We start from the raw sequence: 16,506 nt of genomic DNA on the forward strand, positions 1-16,506 counted from the left end.
GCCGGCCAGCGGGCGCACTGCGCATGCGCCCGCCATTTTGAAGATGGTGGCGCCCACCGGGAGCCACGAGGAGCACCGGGGGAGATAGTTGAGTATTGGGGGGTTACCTGGGACCCCTTTTCTCTGTCGTCCAATGTGCGATCACATCGGAGGACAGAGAAATTAAAAAGAGATTGCGGTTTTTGTTTTTTATGCGATCGCCGGTAAACGGTTAATTACCGGCGATTGCCAATGCGGGGTGGGTAAAAAAAAACCCCGAATCATGTTCTCTGGGGTCTCGGCTACCCCCGGCAGCCGAGACCCTGGAAAAAATCCGACTCTGGGGGGGCGCTATTCACTTTTTCCACAGCGCCGTTAATTAACGGCGCTGTGGTTTAAGTACCCTTAGCGGCCGCCGTTAAAAGGCGTATCTGCGGTCGCTAAGGGGTTAAATTAGCCTTTAAAACCAGAATAGAGGAAGAAAGGAAGACTGCAAGAAGAAGAAGGTCAAAATCAGAAGACCAACATGGCGATCCACAGAGTTTCAGCAGTGGAGGAGGGGGCGTAAAAAATGTTAAGAAAAGATGGCCCAAAAATGCAGAACATAACACTCAACTGGATAATATTTTGCTGGACTTACAGTTAAGGAAATAAGTATTTGATTCCGTTCTGATTTTGCAAGTTTACCCACTGACAAAAGCATGAACAGTCTATAATTTTAAGGGTAGGTTAATTTTAACATTGAGATAGAGAATATCAAACATAAAACCCAGAAAATCACATTGCATAGATTACATAAATTTATTTGCATTTTGCAATGAGGAATAAGTATTTGATCCCTCTGGCAAACAAGACTTAATACCTGTTGGCAAAACCCTTGTTGGCAAGCACAGCAGTCAGACAATTTTGAAGTGGATGATGAGTTTTGCGCACATGTCAGGAGGAATTTTGGTCCACTCCTCCTTGCAGATCATCTCTAAATCATTAAGATTTTGAGTCTGTCGCTTGGCAACTTGGAGCTTCAACTCCCTCCATAAGTTTTCTATGGGATTAAGGTCCAGAGACTGGCTAGGCCACTCCATAACCTTAATGTGCTTCTATTTGAGCCACTCCTTTGTTGGTTGTTTTGGGTCATTGTCTTGCTGAAAGACCTAGTCCTGGCAGAAGGAAGGAGGTTGTCACTCAGGATTTTACAGTATATGGCTCCATCCATTCTCTCATTGATGCAGTGAAGTGGTCCCATGCCCTTAGCAGAGAAACACTCCCAAAACATAATGTTTCCACCTTCATGCTTGACAGTGGGAATGGTATTCTTTGGGTCATAGGCAACATTTCTCTTCCTTTAAACACGGCAAGTTGAATTAATGCCAAAGAACTAAATTTTTGTCTCATCTGACCACAGCACCTTCTAACAATCACTCATAGAATCATCCAGGTGTTCATTGGCAAACTTCAGACCGGCCTGCACATGTGCCTTCTTGAGCAGTGGGATCTTGCGGGCACTGCAGAATTTTAAATGTTTACGGTGTAATGTGTTACCAATGGTTTTCTTGGTGACTGTGGTCCGAGCTGCCTTGAGATCATGAACAAGATCCCTCTTGTAGTTTTAGGCTGATCTCTCACCTTCCTCATGATCAACGATACCCGAGGTGAGATTTTGCATGGTGCCCCAGATCGATGTCGATTGACAGTCATTTTCTATTTCTTCCAATTTCTTACTATTGTACCAACAGTTTTCTTCTCACCCAGTGTCTAATTTATTGTTTTGTAGCCCATTCCAGCTTTGTGCAGGTCTGTGATCTTGTCCCTGACATCCTTATAAAGCTCTTTGGTCTTGCCCATGTTGTAGAGGTTAGAGTCTGACTGAATAAATGAGTCTGTAGACAGGAGTCTTTTATAAAAAGTGACTTTGTAAGACAGCTGTCTTTTACCCCTTTACCCCCGAGGGTGATTTGCACGTTAATGACCAGGCCAATTTCTGACCGCTGTCCCTTTTTGAGATTATAAATCTGGAACGCTTCAACGGATCCCAGTTATTCTTACATTGTTTTCTTGTAACATATTGTACATCATGATAGTGGTAATATTTTTTTGATATGACTTGTGTTTATTTATGAAAAAAATTGAAAATTTGGCAAAAATGTTGAAAATGTCGCAACTTTTCTAACTTTAAATTTTCATGCCCTTAAATCACACAGATACAGTTAGGGCCAGAAATATTTGGACAGTGACACAAGTTTTGTTATTTTAGCTGTTTACAAAAACATGTTCAGAAATACAATTATATATATAATATGGGCTGAAAGTGCACACTCCCAGCTGCAATATGATAGTTTCCACATCCAAATCGGAGAAAGGGTTTAGGAATCATAGCTCTGTAATGCATAGCGTCCTCTTTTTCAAGGGACCAAAAGTAATTGGACAATGGACTCTAAGGGCTGCAATTAACTCTGAAGGCGTCTCCCTCGTTAACCTGTAATCAATGAAGTAGTTAAAAGGTCAGGAGTGGATTCCAGGTGTGTGGTTTTGCATTTGGAAGCTGTTGCTGTGAGCAGACAACATGCGGTCAAAGGAACTCTCAATTGAGGTGAAGCAGAACATCCTGAGGCTGAAAAAAAAGAAAAAATCCATCAGAGAGATAGCAGACATGCTTGGAGTAGCAAAATCAACAGTTGGGTACATTCTGAGAAAAAAGGAATTGACTGGTGAGCTTGGGAACTCAAAAAGGCCTGGGCGTCCACGGATGACAACAGTGGTGGATGATCGCCGCATACTTAATTTGGTGAAGAAGAACCCGTTCACAACATCAACTGAAGTCCAGAACACTCTCAGTGAAGTAGGTGTATCTGTCTCTAAGTCAACAGTAAAGAGAAGACTCCATGACAGTAAATACAAAGGGTTCACATCTGGATGCAAACCATTCATCAATACCAAAAATAGACAGGCCAGAGTTAAATTTGCAGAAAAACACCTCAAGAAGCCAGCTCAGTTCTGGAAAAGTATTCTATGGACAGATGAGACAAAGATCAACCTGTACCAGAATGATGGGAAGAAAAAAGTTTGGAGAAGAAAGGGAACGGCACATGATCCAAGGCACACCACATCCTCTGTAAAACATGGTGGAGGCAACGTGATGGCATGGGCATGCATGGCTTTCAATGGCACTGGGTCACTTGTGTTTATTGATGACATAAGAGCAGACAAGAGTAGCCGGATGAATTCTGAAGTGTACCGGGATATACTTTCAGCCCAGATTCAGCCAAATGCTGCAAAGTTGATTGGACGGCGCTTCATAGTACAGATGGACAATGACCCCAAGCATACAGCCAAAGCTACCCAGGAGTTCATGAGTGCCAAAAAGTGGAACATTCTGCAATGGCCAAGTCAATCTCCAGATCTAAACCCAATTGAGCATGCATTTCACTTGCTCAAATCCAGACTTAAGACGGAAAGACCCACAAACAAGCAAGACCTGAAGGCTGCGGCTGTAAAGGCCTGGCAAAGCATTAAGAAGGAGGAAACCCAGCGTTTGGTGATGTCCATGGGTTCCAGACTTAAGGCAGTGATTGCCTCCAAAGGATTTGCAACAAAATATTGAAAATAAAAATATTTTGTTTGGGTTATGTTTATTTGTCCAATTACTTTTGACCTCCTAAAATGTGGAGTGTTTGTAAAGAAATGTGTACAATTCCTACATTTTCTATCAGATATTTTTGTTCAACCCTTCAAATTAAACGTTACAATCTGCACTTGAATTCTGTTGTAGAGGTTTCATTTCAAATCCAATGTGGTGGCATGCAGAGCCCAACTCGCGAAAATTGTGTCACTGTCCAAATATTTCTGGCCCTAACTGTATGTCAAGCTAAATACTTAATAAGTAACATTTTCCACATGTCTACTTTACATCAGCACAATTTTGGAACCAATTTTTTTTTTCCTTAGGGAGTTATAAAGGTTGAAGTTTGACCAGCGATTTCTCATTTTTGCAATACCATTTTTTTTTAGGGACCATATCACATGTTGGGGTGATCACTGTTTAGCCCCATGGCAGAGCTCAGAAGGGAAGGAGCAACGTTTGACTATTTCAAACTAAAATTGGCCAGAATTGAGATTCAACGCCATGTCGTGGTTGGCAAACCCCTGATGTGCCTAAATATGGAAACCCCCCACCAGTGACACTATTTTGGAAACTAGACCCCCTAAGGAAATTACTGTATCTAGATGTGTGGTGAGCACTTTGAACCCCAAGTGCTAAGCAGAAGTTTATAACGTAGAGCCGTAAAAATAATAAATCATATTTTTTTTCACAAAAAATGATATTTTCACCCCAAAATTTTTATTTTCACAAGGGTAATATAAATTGGACCCCAAAAGTTTTTTTCCAATTTGTCTCAAGTACGCCAATACCCTATCTGTGGGGGCAAATCACTGTTTGGGTGCACAGCAGAGCTCGGAAGGGAAGGAGCACCATTTGACTTTTTCAAAGCAGAATTGGCAGGAATTGAGATCGGACGCCATGTCGCGTTTGGAGAGCCCCTGATGTGCCTAAACAGTGGAAGCCCCCAATTCTAACTCCAACCCTAACCACAACACACCCCTAACCCAAATCCCAGCCCTAACCATAACCCTAACCACAAACCTAATTCTAACACACCCCTAACCCTAATCTCAACCTTAACTCCAAATCAAATCCTAACTTTAGCCACAATATTACCGCTAACTTTAGCCCTAACCCTAACTTTAGCCCAAACCCTAACTCTAACTTAAGCCCCTACCCTAACACCAACTTAAGCCCCAACCCTAACCTTGCCTTAGCCCCAACCATAACCCTATCTTTAGCCCCAACCCTAACCTATTGGGAAAATGGAAATGAGCACATTATTTATTTTAATATTTTTCCCTAATTAAGGGGGTGATAAAGGGGGGTTGATTTACTATTTATAGTGGGTTTTTATATTGGGTTTTTATGTTTGGCAGCTGTCACATGCTAAAAGATGCTTTTTATTGCAAAAAATAGTTTTTGCATTACCACATTTTGAGAGCTATAATTTTTCCATATTTTGGCTCACAGAGACATGTGAGGTCTTGTTTTTTGCGGGACAAGTAGACGTTTTTATTGGTAACATTTTCAGGCACATAACATTTTTTGATCGCTTTTTATTACAATTTTTGGGAGGCAGAATGAACAAAAGCCAGCAATTCGTGAATTTCTTTTGGGTGGGACGTTTATACCGTTCCGCGTGTGGTAAAATTGATAAAGCAGTTTTATTCTTCGGGTCAGTACGATTACAGCGATACCTCATTTGTATAATTTTTAATGTTTTGGTGTTTTTACACAATAAAAACTATTTTACATAAAAAATAATTGTTTTTGCATCGCTTTATTCTGAGAGCTATAACTTTTTTTTTTTTTTGCTGATGATGCAGTGTGGTAGCTCTTTTTTTGCGGGACAAGATGACGTTTTCACGGTTACCATTTGTATTTATATCTGTCTTTCTGATCACGTGTTATTCCACTTTTTGTTCAGTGGTATAATTATAAAGCATTGTTTTTTGCCTCATTTTTTATTTTTATTTCTTTACGGTGTTCACTGAAGGGGTTAACTAGTGGGACAGTTTTATAGATCGGGTTGTTAGGGATCCGGCAATAATAAATATGTGTACTTTTATTAGGTTTTTTTATTTGCATAAAGAAATGTATTTATTGGAACAATATTTATTATTTTTTGTCTTTATTTAGGAATTTAAAAAAAAAATAGTTTTACACAGTATAATATTTTATTTTTAATTTATTTACATTGGCCATCACTGTATAAAGTCAGATCGCTGATCTGACACTTTGCACTTTTGTATTTCTTAAAATACCAAGTTGGAACTCTGTTTATGTGATACAGAGATGCAAGTCTTATCAGACCCAATTGCCCAATATTAAAATTAATAAATATAATATTCCTCAAGTGTGCAATATAAAACAAAGAAACCAATTAATTAGAAAAAAAAATTAAAAAATGTGTCAACCCTGACGAAGGAAGTTTTCCGAAACGAGCGTTGGGGTGCGCGGTAGCGGGACATACCCTTAAAGGTATATTACATTACAGATGTTACAGCATAGTGGATGGGATTTCTAGAAATCCCATGTCTACTATGTGTGCTTGTGCGCTTGTGGATCACCCGTGGACACGGTCATATGGCGTGTCTTTCAAGACTGCAGCTTGTCAATTTCTCTAGTGGAGACACCAGTCTCCTCAACAGAAGTTTAATCAATAGAATATATTGAATGTGTTAAGTCTGCATGGTTTAGAATCAGAGAACATAAGCTGCTTCCAAAGCGCTGCTACTTGCGGAAGGTGAGCACATAGCTTTACTGTAAGGAGTCAGCATAAGAAAAATAAAGGGAGCGAATAAAAAAAAAATCAGTTGCAGAATGGCGACAAGGCAAGGGGAGAAAAAAAATATATTCTATTACTTAACTCTTTCCAGCTAAGTTTTAAAACAGTACAGCTAAATAAAAGGTTGTCAAAAAACCATTTTGCGGTATTCAAGCAAATTGAATGACCAGAACAAAAAAATGGGGAAGATCCCAAATTTGCTCCTAATCAATTTGCTCCTTTCTAATTTTAACTCTTTGATCTTAATGAGGATATATATGGTTTTTCTCTCTCCAGTTTTAACATTTGCTTTACTGCATTTGCATAGCTCATCACCACAACTACAAACCAAACAATTTGCAGTGAAAGCAACAAAGATTCAAAATGCTTCAATTATCAAAAGTGTTGTGACAGAGTCACTGGTGAAGTGATGGAGAGGAGATATGTGTCACTGCGCATGATGGCGTCAATGATGTAAAACCAAAGTAGCTTCCTCCAGCACACTACGTGTTGAGAGGATGAAATGAGAGTTAGGCTATAGGCTGGTTTTAGTGGACCTCCAAAGAGGTGGTGGGAGGGGGTCCACCGTTTCTCCACATGCAGAGTCCTGATATGACCAGTGCGATGTCAAGATCATGCGATCAGTCACATGATGGAGAAGTCTCAAGGTCTGAGCTTAAGTGGCTGAAGGACACAACTTTCAGTGTTCAGTGTGGGCCTGGAAAAAGAGCACTCCAGGAAAGTGTTGCATGGACTTGTGAAGCTGAACAGTGTGTGTTCTACCAGCCATGAGTGGGAAGATCCTCACTAACAAAAGGACTGTGTTTGTTCTGCCACCATTTTGTTTTGTTTCCCTGTTTGCCCAGAGGGCTGTATTTTTTTTTATCACACCTTGGTTTCTGCCTACAACAAACCAAAGGAAGATCTTAAAGCCACAGTGTATCCATGTCTACCTCTGTGTGCAGCTGAGTGAGCCTATCTACCACACTGTCTACAAAAACAAGACATTTAAATGTCATGGCAATTTAGTGTGAATTTCCTGTCACTGATGTAGAACTTACCATCGTCATTGGACTTCCCAAGAGTTTGAAGTTTTCATTGATTAAACTCATAAGTTTAAGGATGCTAGGATCTCCAAAATTGTATCGGTGGCCAAGTAATATAGAGACAATAACATTGGCCACAGCCGTGTTAATGATGGTGGTATTTTCAAATGGCTTTCCTGGCAGAAGAAATGGAGTGTAAGATCATACATTGTCCTCAAGAGAAAATAGCTGATTTCATGACAACAAATGGATCACTTCTTACTTAAAATCTTTTATTTGGAACAACAGTATGAGCTGAGGGGGAACTAAAGGAAAAACATTGCCATTGTGTCCCTATTTCTGTGTCAAGATGAAGGCCCATCTATGATAGCCTAGTGGTCTTCTCCTGATTAAAACATTGCAGTGATCAGCTTTATTTGGTAAGTATTGTTTGAGGATAACCATTATTAGCAATATATAAAAACATGGGATCATAAATCATATTATTCAAAAGCTTACAAAATTTCGTGCAGGTTTATGGTGTTTCTTGACACACTACTAATACTTTTGGCCTTACGGACACTGTAGAACTAGGTTTAGGAGGCTTGTGTTGCAGCACAAAATACCATCCTTGTATACCCTTTATATTACTCGGTCATAGGTACTTCATGTATAGATATATGGCCAGATTATCTTCTAGACTAAAGTATTTTTGAAGAGAATAGCTGCATAAAATGGGATGCCTACCATGGTGGAAGAGTGGACAAATGCTATAGTGCTTGTGAAGGAAGAGAGGTTCAGCTCCTTACTGATGCTTTAATTACAGGGACAGACAAAGGCGATACTGTAGAAAAAGTGCATTCATGCTTACCAATATTTATAATGCAAAACTGGGGACAACAGGGAAAAGCCCATAAATACCCAATTTGGCTCTGATTTTGCTAAAACCACCCCTTCTTGGACTAAATTCCAAAAAATCATAACTGATTGTTCGCATGTTTTATAAACATCTACAAATTTTTGTTTTCTTTTGCTGAACAAAACTTTGTTGGAAAGTCTGTTTGTCCAAGAGAGTTGCATCAAGAAATAGAACAAACAAGGGATCTGTATGGCACAGGCGGGTGTAATAACTGAAGGGGAGGAGGAAACAGAACTCTAAACTCCACCTGCAAGGATCTAGAAAAGTGCAGACATTCACTTGTTGCAATGGAGAGGAGTTGGGTAAGACAAATCCTTATAAATATTATCTTGGAGGGGTAGAGGAACATGTTTGATTCTGATGGGGCTTGGTGCATACATCCTGGGTTTGTGAGGATCTGGCCGATTGTCAGAGTTTGAGCCAAGTGTCACATTAGTGTGATGCAATTCAATCACATCACAGGTGCAAAGAAGACAGAGAACTGTATTACTCAATTCCCTGAGTCTACGGATGTCAGATTGCACTAAGATGACATCCGAGAACAGTCAGATGTTTCACACGCATTAATAAACTTGTATGGATGCGCGTGATCTGATTATCAAATGCACTCACAACATGCCGCAAATGATTTCTCATGCCAAGATCTCATGAGGAAAATAAAAAAATGCAGATCTTCACTGCCCCATAGTATAACATTGGGAAAGGAACCAGGAAGAGTAAGGTTACCACAATCCGATGCAACTGGCCAGCAGGGATCCACAGCTCGCTGCCACCCTAGTCCGGGAAAACTACGCAATGCAGAAAGAACGAGAAGATCTCCAGTGATGGTGAAAGAAGACAAGTAAATAACTCCAAATTTTTTCTCGTCTTTTACATGTCCAACATATCGGCACGCCGCAGTGATCCACAATTGTGCAACCAACGTGTTCCGGCCAGCGTGCCTTAGTATTAGGTCTATTTAAAAATCTACACGGCTGAGATTTACAAACCTTAGCCTGCTAATTGATTAATCAACAACTGGGCACCAATATTGTTTTTTTTTAACTCTATACTAATACAATATAAAAAAAAAAGCAGAAGTTTAAAAAAAAAACATTTTTTTGTTACGTGAATCAAAATATTAATACTATAGAATTAAAGGGAAATTCCAATCTTCACGATCCTATCACAATATTTAGTAGGTGTAATCATGTTAATAATAATATTAGCAAATGCCTCCAATTAGAAATGTAGTATAGTTTTTCTGATTTGCTATCTCTATTTCCTTATGTGCAGGCATTGCAAGACCTTAGGTTTCCATGGTTATGACCATTTGCAACTAGCTAACTAACTGATACTATATCCATGGTCGTAACCATGGATACCTAAGGTCCTTCAATGGTCCTTCAATGGCTGCACAAAGAATCAGAAAAACGATGCTACATTTATAATTGGAGATATTGGCTAATATAATTATTGCACCTACTACATATCGGGCCGGGATCTTGGAGAGGAGACTACCCTTTAAAATCCTGTCCGACGTTCATACCAATAGGAGTTCTAGTACAAAGTTTATAAATCCAGTATGACTTTCTACTTAATATTTTCCTTTCTAAATCCCCTCCTCTGATGGGTTTAAATACCTTTTCCAAAGATAATGCATCCCCTTTACGTATTGTTAAAAGAGGCATGGAGGTGGTGGAAACATTTACCGCTGCGGAATCAACCGCATCGGACAGGTGTCTTCTGATTCGTTTTTTTATTGTCCAGTTGTGCATCCTTCATATTGGTTTGTACATGCTGCACAATCTGTCAAATGATTAACTGTTGTGTTGCAGTTGCTAAAACTGTATATTGGAAATTGCTGTCCTGTTGTAAAAGACATATAGTTTTTATATTTGCGTGCATGTTTGCAGGATATACACTGCGTATGCCCACATCTAAAAACCATTTGAAAGAAAGCCAAGTAGATATGTTCTGTTGTGCATGGTCTCGAAAAAAGCTGGGAGATAGAATAGTGCCTAACGAGGATGATTTTTTTTGTGACAAACCTGACATTGTTATTTTTTAATTTTTCAGAGTGTTTACTGTTCAGATTCAGAAACGGTAAGTATTTCTTTATGATAGCTATGGTTTTGTAAGGGGGTTGCCATGAACATGTTATGTGAGATGTTTATTTATGCTCTTAAATATTGCATTGTTTCCAAATATTAGGGAGAGCGCAGTTCCCTAGTTTGCCCACTAGACGGGAATAGAGAGACTTTGCTTGTAGATGGTCAATGTTCGAGAAGCTTTTTAGAATTGAGAGTCCTCAGTGGTTGGATACCTTTTAATGGCTAACTGAAAAGATGGTAGCAAAGATGGTACCATCTTTTCATTTAGCCATTAAAAGGTATCAACGACTGAGGACTCTCAATTCTAAATATTTTTTTTTATCTACTGGCTAAGGCTACTTTCACACTAGCGTTAACTGCAATCCGCCGCAATGCGTCGTTTTGCAGAAAAAACGCATCCTGCAAAAGTGCTTGCAGGATGCGTTTTTTCCCCATAGACTTGTATTGACGACGCATTGCGACGGATTGCCACACGTCGCATCTGTCATGAACTAAACAGTACAGAGAGGTGACTCGCAATTTGATGGCTTATTGCGTGGACAGACATTCCAGAGACCGGTGCGAAACGGTTGAAGGGGTCTCACGCTAAAGTGAAACTGGGCACAGAGTATGCTGGAGGACTGGTAAGCATGGTCCGTTCCGGAAACGGGCTTAGTAAAGATGAAGGAAAAACAGGGAAAGAGAAGAAGCTGTGTAAAGCAAAGCCTGATGTAAATGCTGACAAGGACAGAGAGGAGACAGGGACAGAGAAGAAACTGTGTAATGTAAAACCTGATGTAAATGCTGAAGAGAACTGCTATGTGCCTTTTCTTAGTAAAGTTCATTGTTCAAGCGTTCAACAGGACTGTGACTCCATTTATTCTGCTTCGGATGAGGATAGCGTGCAGATCTTTATAGGAAGCCCCAAGAGAAGAGGAGCTGCAGGTATGCTGACTGAGAGTCGTGGAGTGTATGTGAGGAGAGGACATGATGTGCAAGAGACTTTTACTTCAGCCACGACTACCTCCCTGTCCCACCCTTAACATTTCTTGATGCTTAATTATATTGAGAAGGTTACATGCTGTTGATCTTTCAGTTTTTATATGTATTGTGATTTACCCATAATTGTTTTCCTATCTTTGTCATTAATTATTTCATTTGCTCTACTCAGGAGCCTTTATTTCTCAAGTTGGTTTTACCTATTTGGTGATAATTGTAAGCGGTATATGTAGAGAAAACCAGGCACTGCTCATAAACTGCCCAATATAATCCCAAAAGTGAAACGTGGTGGTGGCAGCATCATGCTATTGGGTTTTCTTTAGCTGCAGGGACAGGATGACTGGTTGTCATTGAAGGAAGCTTGAATTCGGCCAAGTACAGAGATATCCTGTATGAAAACCTCTTCCAGAGAGCTCTGTGTTGTGAATTCTGTGGCTGAATTCACTCCTGTGGTCACAAGTGGTACTGCAGCTTCTGAGCTTCCTCCCTCAGGTGTTCTGGTGAGCTCGTTAACTGCTTCATTACTTAACTCCGACTAATGCTGCTATCCTTGCTCCTTGTCAATGTTTCAGTGTTGGATCTGAGCTTCTCCTGATTGTTCCTGTGACCTGCTGCTCTGTATAGCTAAGTGCATTTTGTTTTTTTTTGTTGCTTTTTTTTCTGTCCAGCTTGTCTTTTGTTTTGCTGGAAGCTCTGAGACGCAAAGGGTGTACCGCCGTGCCGTTAGTTCGGCACGGTGGGTTTTTTTTGCCCCCTTTGCGTGGTTTTGCTTTAGGGTTTTTTGTAGACTGCAAAGTTCGCTTTACTGTCCTCGCTCTGTCCTAGAATATCGGGCCCCACTTTGCTGAATCTATTTCATCCCTACGTTTTGTCTTTTCATCTTACTCACAGTCATTATATGTGGGGGGCTGCCTTTTCCTTTGGGGAATTTCTCTGGGGCAAGTCAGGCCTATTTTTCTATCTTCAGGCTAGCTAAGTTTCTTAGGCTGTGCCGAGTTGCCTGGGTAGTTGTTAGGCGCAATCCACAGCCGCTTTTAGTTGTGTTTAGGATAGGATCAGGTGTGCAGTCTACAGAGTTTCCACGTCTCAGAGCTCGTTCTTGTATTTTTGGGTATTTGTCAGATCACTGTGTGCGCTCTGATCGCTAAGCACACTGTGTTTCTGGATTGCCTTCATAACACCTGTCATTAGCGATCATAACAGTACAAGGAGCCAAACTAATGATTTTCAATAGAGGGAAAGAAAAAGTTCTGACATCATTTTTTTTTTTTTTTTTTTCTGCTCTTTGTTCACTTTTTTTTTTTTCCCCTAGACATTTGGGTGATTCTGGACACAGGTGTGGACATGGATATTCAGGGTCTGTGCTCTTCAATGGATAATCTCGTTATAAATGTACAAAAAATTCAAGATACTATTGATCAGAAATCTATGTTAGAACCAAGAATTCCTATTCCTGATTTGTTTTTTGGAGATAGAACTAAGTTTCTAAGTTTCAAAAATAATTGTAAGCTATTTCTGGCCTTGAAACCTCATTCTTCTGGTAATCCTATTCAACAGGTTTTGATTATTATTTCTTTTTTGCGCGGCGACCCTCAAGACTGGGCATTTTCTCTTGCGCCAGGAGACCCTGCATTGAGTAGTGTCGATGCGTTTTTCCTGGCGCTCGGATTGCTGTACGATGAGCCTAATTCAGTGGATCAGGCTGAGAAAAATTTGCTGGCTTTGTGACAGGGTCAGGATGATATAGAAGTATATTGTCAGAAATTTAGGAAATGGTCAGTACTCACTCAGTGGAATGAATCTGCGCTGGCAGCTTTGTTCAGAAAGGGTCTCTCTGAGGCTCTTAAGGATGTCATGGTGGGATTTCCTATGCCTGCTGGTTTGAATGAGTCTTTGTCTTTGGCCATTCAGATCGGTCGACGCTTGCGCGAGCGTAAATCTGTGCACCATTTGGCGGTACTGCCTGAGGTTAAACCTGAGCCTATGTAGTGCGATAGGACTATGACTAGAGTTGAACGGCAGGAATACAGACGTCTGAATGGTCTGTGTTTCTACTGTGGTGATTCCACTCATGCTATTTCTGATTGTCCTAAGCGCACTAAGCTGTCCGCTAGGTCTGCCGTCATTGGTACTGTACAGTCCAAATTCCTTCTGTCCATTACCTTGATATGCTCTTTGTCGTCGTTTTCTGTCATGGCGTTTGTGGATTCGGGCGCTGCCCTGAATCTGATGGATTTGGATTATGCTAAACGTTGTGGGTTTTTCTTGGAGCCTTTGCGGTGTCCTATTCCATTGAGAGGAATTGATGCTACACCTTTGGCCAAGAATAAACCTCAATACTGGGCCCAGCTGACCATGTGCATGGCTCCTGCACATCAGGAAGTTATTCGCTTTCTGGTGTTGCATAATCTGCATGATGTGGTCGTGTTGGGGTCTGTGATCGCTTTTCTAAAATGGTCCATCTGGTGCCCTTGGCTAAATTGCCTTCCTCCTCTGATTTGGTACCTTTGTTCTTTCAGCATGTGGTTCGGTTGCATGGCATTCCTGAGAATATTGTTTCTGACAGAGGTTCCCAGTTTGTTTCAAGGTTTTGGCGAGCCTTTTGTGGTAGGATGGGCATTGACCTATCCTTTTCCTCGGCTTTCCATCCTCAGACTAATGGCCAGACCGAACGAACCAATCAGACCTTGGAAACATATCTGAGATGTTTTGTTTCTGCAGACCAGGATGATTGGGTGTCCTTTTTGCCGTTGGCTGAGTTCGCCCTTAATAATCGGGCCAGATCGGCTACCTTGGTTTCTCCATTTTTTTGCAATTCTGGGTTCCATCCTCGTTTCTCTTCAGGACAGGTTGAGTCTTCGGACTGTCCTGGTGTGGATTCTGTGGTGGATAGGTTGCAGCAGATCTGGACTCAGGTAGTGGACAATTTGATCTTGTCCCAGGAGAAAGCTCAACTTTTCGCTAATCGCAGACGCCGTGTGGGTCCCCGACTTCGTGTTGGGGATCTGGTTTGGTTATCTTCTCGTCATATTCCTATGAAGGTTTCCTCTCCTAAATTTAAACCTCGTTTTATTGGTCCGTATAGGATTTCTGAGGTTCTCAATCCTGTGTCTTTTCGTTTGACCCTCCCAGACTCCTTTTCCATACATAATGTATTCCATAGGTCGTTGTTGCGGAGATACGTGGCACCTATGGTTCCATCTGTTGAGCCTCCCGCCCCGGTTTTGGTGGAGGGGGAATTGGAGTATATTGTGGAGAAGATTTTGGATTCTCGTGTTTCTAGCCGGAAACTCCAGTATCTGGTTAAATGGAAGGGTTATGCTCAGGAAGATAATTCCTGGGTTTTTGCCTCTGATGTTCATGCTTCCGATCTTGTTCGTGCCTTTCATGCGGCTCATCCTGGTCGGCCTGGGGGCTCTGGTGAGGGTTCGGTGACCCCTCCTCAAGGGGGGGGGTACTGTTGTGAATTCTGTGGCTGAATTCACTCCTGTGGTCACAAGTGGTACTGCAGCTTCTGAGCTTCCTCCCTCAGGTGTTCTGGTGAGCTCGTTAACTGCTTCATTACTTAACTCCGCCTGATGCTGCTATCCTTGCTCCTTGTCAATGTTTCAGTGTTGGATCTGAGCTTCTCCTGATTGTTCCTGTGACCTGCTGCTCTGTATAGCTAAGTGCATTTTGTTTTTTTTTGTTGCTTTTTTTTCTGTCCAGCTTGTCTTTTGTTTTGCTGGAAGCTCTGAGACGCAAAGGGTGTACCGCCGTGCCGTTAGTTCGGCACGGTGGGGTTTTTTTGCCCCCTTTGCGTGGTTTTGCTTTAGGGTTTTTTGTAGACTGCAAAGTTCGCTTTACTGTCCTCGCTCTGTCCTAGAATATCGGGCCCCACTTTGCTGAATCTATTTCATCCCTACATTTTGTCTTTTCATCTTACTCACAGTCATTATATGTGGGGGGCTGCCTTTTCCTTTGGGGAATTTCTCTGGGGCAAGTCAGGCCTATTTTTCTATCTTCAGGCTAGCTAGTTTCTTAGGCTGTGCCGAGTTGCCTGGGTAGTTGTTAGGCGCTATCCACAGCCGCTTTTAGTTGTGTTTAGGATAGGATCAGGTGTGCAGTCTACAGAGTTTCCACGTCTCAGAGCTCGTTCTTGTATTTTTGGGTATTTGTCAGATCACTGTGTGCGCTCTGATCGCTAAGCACACTGTGTTTCTGGATTGCCTTCATAACACCTGTCATTAGCTAACACAACAGCTCTGGACCTCAGTTTTGGCCAAAAGTTCACCCTCCACCAAGACAATGACCCTAAGCTCACAGCTAAAATAGCAAAGGAGCGGCTTCAGAAAAACTCTGTGACCATTCTTGACCGGCCCAGCCAGAGCACTGACCTAAACCCAACTGAGCATCACTGGAGAGACCTGAAAATGGCTGTCCACCAATGTTCACCATCCAACCTGACGGAACTGGAGGGGATCTGCAAGGAAGAATGGCAGAGGATCCCCAAATCCAGGGGTGAACTTGTTGCATCATTCCCAAGAAGACTCATGTCTGTACGAGCTCAAAAGGTGCTTCTACTCAATACTGAGCAAAGAGTCTGAATACTTATGACCATGTGATACTTTAGTTCTTTTTTAATAAATTTGCAAAAATTACTACATTTTTTTCAGACAAGATGAGGTGCAGCGTGTACATTAATGAGAAAAAAAATTGACTTTTTTTGTATTTACCAAATGGCTGCAATGAAATAAAGAGTGAGTATGAATACTTTGATCACCCACTGTATATCCTGCAAACATGCACAAAAAAAACTATCTGTCTTTTACAACAGGATAACTATTTCCAATATACAGTTTTAGAAACTGCAACACAACAATTCATCATTTGATAGATTGTGTAGCATGTAAAAAAACAGTATGTAGGATGCACAACTGGACAATTAAAAAAAAAACGAATTAGAAGACACCTGTCTGATGCGGATAATTCCACAGCGGTAAATGTTTCCACAGCTTCCAGTCATTTTTTATCAATACATATAAGGGATTCATCATCTTTCAGTTTTGCAAGTATCGAAAAGGTACTTAAACCCATCAGAGAAGGGGTTTTAAAAAGGAAAATATTAAATAGAAAGTCATACTGGATTTATAAACTTTGCACTA

General features: G+C 41.1%; 1 protein-coding gene across 3 annotated transcripts in view; it reads right to left on the reverse strand.

The window, feature by feature from the left end:
• The window catches only part of LOC138638732 (cytochrome P450 2K6-like), a 68,118-nt gene that overhangs the window by 36,510 nt on the left and 15,102 nt on the right, over positions 1–16,506 (reverse strand). For all 3 annotated transcript variants that reach the window (XM_069728271.1, XM_069728273.1, XM_069728272.1), the window contains exon 5: positions 7,409–7,569. In XM_069728271.1, coding sequence (XP_069584372.1) covers positions 7,409–7,569 — 161 coding nt within the window. The remainder of the gene's footprint in view (positions 1–7,408; positions 7,570–16,506) is intronic.

This window comes from Ranitomeya imitator, chromosome 5, assembly GCF_032444005.1.
Source record: "Ranitomeya imitator isolate aRanImi1 chromosome 5, aRanImi1.pri, whole genome shotgun sequence".
Lineage (NCBI taxonomy): Eukaryota > Metazoa > Chordata > Amphibia > Anura > Dendrobatidae > Ranitomeya > Ranitomeya imitator.